The following is a 5,595-nucleotide window of genomic DNA, read 5'->3' as shown; positions in this document are numbered from 1 at the left end:
TGACATACTTCGGACATGTTGTAAGGAGAGACAGGTCCTTGGAGAGGGACATCATGCTTGGGAGGGTGGAAGGACAGCGCAGGAGGGGAAGACCCTCCATGAGGTGGACTGATTCAGTGACTGGGGTAATCGGGATGCGTGTGTCAGAGGCAATGCGATTGGCACAGGCTAGAGCAGGGTTTAGGGCTGTTGTACATAGGGTCTCTATGAGTCGCAAACGCCTCGACAGCACATAACAACAACAACAACTTTGCCATGCAAGGTAGCTCTGGTGGCCTAGTGCGTAAGGAGGTGCGCTGCCAACCCAAAGGCAAGTGTTTCGAATCTGCCAGCTGCTCCTTGGAGAAAAATTGGCTATTTCCTCCCATGTGATTTACAGCCTCTGAAAACCCACTGGAGGGGGTGGTCAGCATAGAGCCCATTCTAACACAATGGCAACAAAAACAACACTGTCATGTAATACTAATCATCTCAGTTGTCTCTCCAGAGTTAATACATGAATTCTATCATTTCTATAAAGTTAATATATGAACTAATTTTTAGAAAGTTAATATACGAATTCCATAATCCCTATGACATTAATATATGAACTGTATGATTTCTAAAAGGTTAATTATATGAATTCTATAATGTCTATAGCGTTAATACATGAATTCTATGGATTGTTCATGACATTTCTATTAGGTACACATTGTTGTTGTTATGTGCCAATTGAGCTGCCTGCGACTCATAGCGACCCTATGTACAACAGCCCTAAACCCTGCTCTGTCCTGTGCCAACCTCACTGTCTCCGACACACCTACCCCGATTACCCCCAGTCATTGAATCAATCCATCTCGTAGAGTGTCTTCCTCTCCTGTACTGTCCCTCCAACCTCCCAAGCATGATGTCCTTCTCCAAGGATGTAACATGTCCAAAGTATGTCAGAGGAAGCTTCAGAATCTTTGCCTTCAAGAAGCAGCCTGGTTTAATCCTCTCCAGGACGAACCTATTTATTTTCTTAGCAGTCTATGGTATAGTCAATACTCTTCTCCAGCACCACAGCTCAAAGGCATTGATTTTCCTTCTATCATCTCTAGTCCAGCTCTCTGATGCATAGCAAATGATTGCAAAGACCATGGCCTGTATCTGGTGCACCTTAGTCTCCAGAGTGGCACCATTGCTCTTCAGTACTTTGGAGAGGTCCCTAACAGCAGACTTTCCCATGGCAATACGTCTTTCAATTTCCTGGCTGCTGGTGCCAAAAATGTTGACTGTGGAGCCAAGCAAACCAAAACTGAAAAATCTCAATCTCATCACCATCCATTATGATGTTGCCATAACATACATCCAAAGTTTCGAGGGGAGAGAAAGAGACAAACATGAGAAAGATAGAAAAACAAAAGGAAAAAAGTGCTGAGAAGCAGAGTCTGAAATGAAGACCCAGGGACTCAACTTCCATTTAATCCTTAGGCAGGTCCTAGAAGGTGATTAAAGAACTCTGGCAGCTTGTGGTAAAGAGTTTCTTTCTCTGCCAACCTAAAGGCAGTCGGTTCAGATCCACTCATTGATTTGAGGGAGAAAGATGAGCAATCACTTCCTGTGTGATCTGTTGTTGTTACTGTTTTGTATCATCTGTTTGGGACCGACCCATAGCTGACCCTCCAGCACGTTTTCACACAGGAGGAGAATGCCCATCCTTCTCCCATGGAGCAGCTGGTAGTTTCAAACCACGTGCCTTCAGGATCGCAGCACAGCTTCTTGCCACTGGGCCACCTCACTGGAGGGTTCAGACTCCCCAGCATGTAACAGCATTAAGATGAATAACAATCCAGTGAACAAGCAACCATGCAAGACCAAAAGGCAGTAATTTTCCCAGGGGTAAAGTTTGGGAGACATATAAGGATAGGAAAGATGGACAAACGGAAACAGGAAATATAGGAATGGAGTGGGAAGAGTGCTGCTGCATTGTGGGGGTTGCAGTCAATGTCTGGAAACAAAACATGCATGAACTGTTGAAAGGAAAACCAATTTTCTCTATGAATCCATACCAAAATCACAATAATTTGTTTAAACTTGGTGAAGATATCTGGAGAGAGATTAGCTGATGTTAGTTATGTCGAGTCCATTTCGACTAGTGGTGACCCCAGGTGTTAAATAGCTGCATTGCTGCTGTATTGGTTTTTCTTGACTAAAGTATTCAAGAGCAACGGTGTCTCTCTGGAGACTAAGGTGCGCCTGATACAGGCCATGGTCTTTGCTATTACTTGTTATCCATCAGAGAGTTGGACAATGACTAGGGAGGATAGAAGGAGAACTGATGCCTTTGAGCTGTGGTGCTGGAGAAGAGTGCTGAATGTACCATGGACTGCCAAGAAAACAAACAGATTCATCCTGGAGAGGGTTAAACCAGGCTACTCCTTGGAGGCAAGGATTCTGGGGTTTCGTCTGACATACTTTGGACATGTAAGGAGTGTCCAGTCACAGGATAGAGCAGAGTTTAGGGCTGTTGTACATAGGGTCGCTATGAGTCACAAACAACTCAACGGCACATAACAACAACAACAACAACAACAATTATTTTAATGGGAACAGGCTGCCAGGCTTTTTCTATTGCTGAGGCTGTTGTACATAGGGTCGCTATGAGTCACAAACAACTCAACGGCACATAACAACAACAACAACAATAATTTTTTTAATGGGAACAGGCTGCCAGGCTTTTTCTATTGCTGAGTGGGTTCGAACCACCAACCTTTTAAACTCACAGTCCCAGTGCAGACTGTCTGCACCACCCAAGAACTTTCGGGGTTGGATAACCCTGTGCCCTTTGTCTTGAGTCTGTTTAGAATCATCATGGTCCTGTAAGAACTACAGAGTTGAAAACCTTTCGAGAAGCAAACAGCCATCTCTTTCTGACATGTGATGGGGGATCGAACCGCTGGCCTTTTAGTTAGCAGCTGAGATATGAATCATTGTGCCTTCAGGACTCCTTTCGGCGGTTGTTGTGTGCTGTCGAGTTGAGTATGGCTCATAGTGACCCTTTGAAGAATGGATTGAGACTTGTTCTAGCCTGTGCCAACCTCATCATCTCTGACACACTCAAGCCCACTGTGGCATGGAACCTGCTGTGTCAATCAGTCTTGTTGAGGGTCTTCCTCTCATTCGTTGACCCTCCAACCTTTCAAACCACAATGAAGTAACTGAGAGTTCTAAAGGTTGGACTCAGAGTGAAGTTTTACTAATGTTCTTCCTCTCTGTCTCTCCTTCTCTTTCCTCTTGTATCTCTCTGTCTTTTTCTGGGTCTCTGTCATTTCGGTCTCCATGTCTTTGTCTGTGGCTGTCCATTCCCATCTCTGTCTTTCTGGGAGTCTCTTGTCTCCTCCTTTCTACCTCTCCATATTTTTCCTCTCTCCATGCCTCCTTCTCCTCTTCCCCCTACAGGGTGACTCCGGGGGTCCCGTCGTCTGCAATGACTCCCTCCAGGGGCTCGTGTCCTGGGGAGATTTCCCCTGTGGCAAGCCCAACAAGCCCGGTGTCTACACCAACCTTTGCCAGTTCACCAAGTGGATCCACGACACCATTCGAAAGAACTCATGAGTCAACCCGAGACCCAGAATTCAGCTCCTCTCTCCACTACAAGTTCCACCTCCTACAGACACTTCTTCCGGACCCATTACTTCTGGATTTCTCCAGCGCTTGCTTTCCCAGTATCTTCTGGATTCAGAAGTCGCCTTATCTGACCACATGCTTACCATATCATTATGGCTGAATCCTGGAGAACATTTCCAGAATGACCAGTCTCCACAGTGCCACTTTCCTCAGGTTCAAGGTCTATCTTTTCTCTACAGCCGTGACCCTAATAAGGTCCCAGAAATAAAATGTCTGAGGAGAAATGGACTCTGTGTGTGTGTGTGTGTGTGTGTGTGTGTGTGTGTGTGTGTAGCCTCCTTTCTGTGTCTCTCACCCATAGACAATTCCACATTGTCCGAATTAGACAGTTTCCACATTCTAGGTATCTGTTTAGAACAGTGCCCGGTTTCTGGTATCCAAATTCTACCTTGGTTAACTAAAGCTCCTGTAATGGAAATGTCACAAGTATGTGACTTTAACAACCAGAAATTTATTTCTGCACATTTTAGGCGGCTAGTAGTCTGACTTCCAGGAAGTAGATCTAGAGAAAAGCTTTTCTAGAAGGTTGGTTCTGGAGGAAGGTCCTTGCATTATTGCACTTGCTGTTGAACAATTACTTGGTGAAGCATCTGTCTTTACCCATCTCTGCTTGCTAGGCTTAATTCTCTCTTTTCATATCTTAAAAGTGATTGGTTGGTGAGCTCTGGTGGCCTAGTGGCAAGAAGCTGCACTGCAATCCCAGAGGTGCACGGTTCAAATCCACCAGATGCTCTGCTGAAGAAGGAGGGACAATCTCCTCCTGTACCAGTCAGATATGATTTGATGGTACACATGCAGAAAAATAATAAAACAAAATTTTTTTTGAAAAAAGTGATTGGCTCACACACTCCTTACATTGGCAATGGCCTCATTTGTGCAACAGTGAAAATTATTCCCAAATAGGGTTACATCCACAAGTATAGGAGTTAACATTCCAATGCTTAGGGAGCTCTGGTGGCCTTGTGGAAAGAAGCTGCACTGCAATCCCAAAGGCATGCAATTCACATCCAGCAGCTGCTCCATGGGAAAAAAAGATGGGAAATCTCCTCCTGTGCGATTAGCTGTCTCCGAAAACCTGCTGGAAGGTCAGCTATGCCTCAGTTTCAACAAGATGGTACACAACAACAGGCCACCAGAGTTGCCTTTATATATTCTAAAATCCCAATCCATGTTAGTGTAGGGGGAATACATTCTGTCTATAATAGTGAGAGGTCACGAATAAGCCACTTTCTCCCTCTAGATTATGGTGTTGACTATTATGAGAAGCCAAATAGTATATGATAAATCATATGCTTAATCAGGAATTGAAGGAAGCAAAATATAAACTGGAATTCCTCTTGTGACAGATCACAGGAAATGAGGTGCTTCTTGCTGACCAATGACAGCTAAGTCCACCTGCAGAGGAAGTGTTAAAAGTCTATACTTGTGAACTACTTCCTTTCTGAGCTAAGTATTAGGTTGATAATAGAGGACAAACTCGGCTTCATTTACAAAAGAATTCTCTTTATTAGTCACTTCCCATGATTCTCAATAAAGACTCAGAGAGGAATGGCTTGTGGCTGTTTCAGTTGTTGGAACTGTTCATCCCCTGTTTTATGCTCTCTGTTTTATCTCATTTTTGGTGTTCTGTCTCGTTATTAATACTTTGCCCTCAGTCGACAACAGGCTATCTTGTTATTGTTGTTGTTAGGTGTCATGGGACAATGACCAAGGAGGATAGAAGGAGAATTGATGCTTTTGAGCTGTGGTGCTGGAGAAGAGTATTGAGAATACCATGGACTGCTAGGAAAACAAACAGATTTGTCCTGGAAAGGGTTAAACCGGGTGGCTCCTTGGAGGCAAGGATTCTGAGGCTCCGTCTAACACACTTTGGACATGCTGTGAGGAGAGACCGGTCCTTGGAGAAGGACATCATGCTTGGGAGGGTGGAGGGACGGTGCAGGAGGG

The 5,595-nt window shown here is 44.6% G+C and overlaps 1 protein-coding gene across 1 annotated transcript in view; it reads left to right on the top strand.

The window, feature by feature from the left end:
• KLK5 (kallikrein-related peptidase 5) overlaps window positions 1-3,576 on the top strand; it is a 19,569-nt gene extending 15,993 nt beyond the window's left edge. Inside the window, exon 5 of the mRNA XM_006897283.1 lies at window positions 3,421-3,576. Coding sequence (XP_006897345.1) covers window positions 3,421-3,576 — 156 coding nt within the window. The remainder of the gene's footprint in view (window positions 1-3,420) is intronic.
• The last annotated feature ends 2,019 nt before the right edge of the window (window positions 3,577-5,595 follow it).

Source organism: Elephantulus edwardii, unplaced genomic scaffold, assembly GCF_000299155.1.
Source record: "Elephantulus edwardii isolate Elephantulus edwardi_28Jun2011 unplaced genomic scaffold, EleEdw1.0 scaffold00208, whole genome shotgun sequence".
NCBI classification, from domain to species: Eukaryota; Metazoa; Chordata; class Mammalia; order Macroscelidea; family Macroscelididae; genus Elephantulus; species Elephantulus edwardii.
The sequence above is the reverse complement of the archived record's forward strand: the minus strand, read 5'-3'. Positions and strand labels throughout refer to the sequence as shown.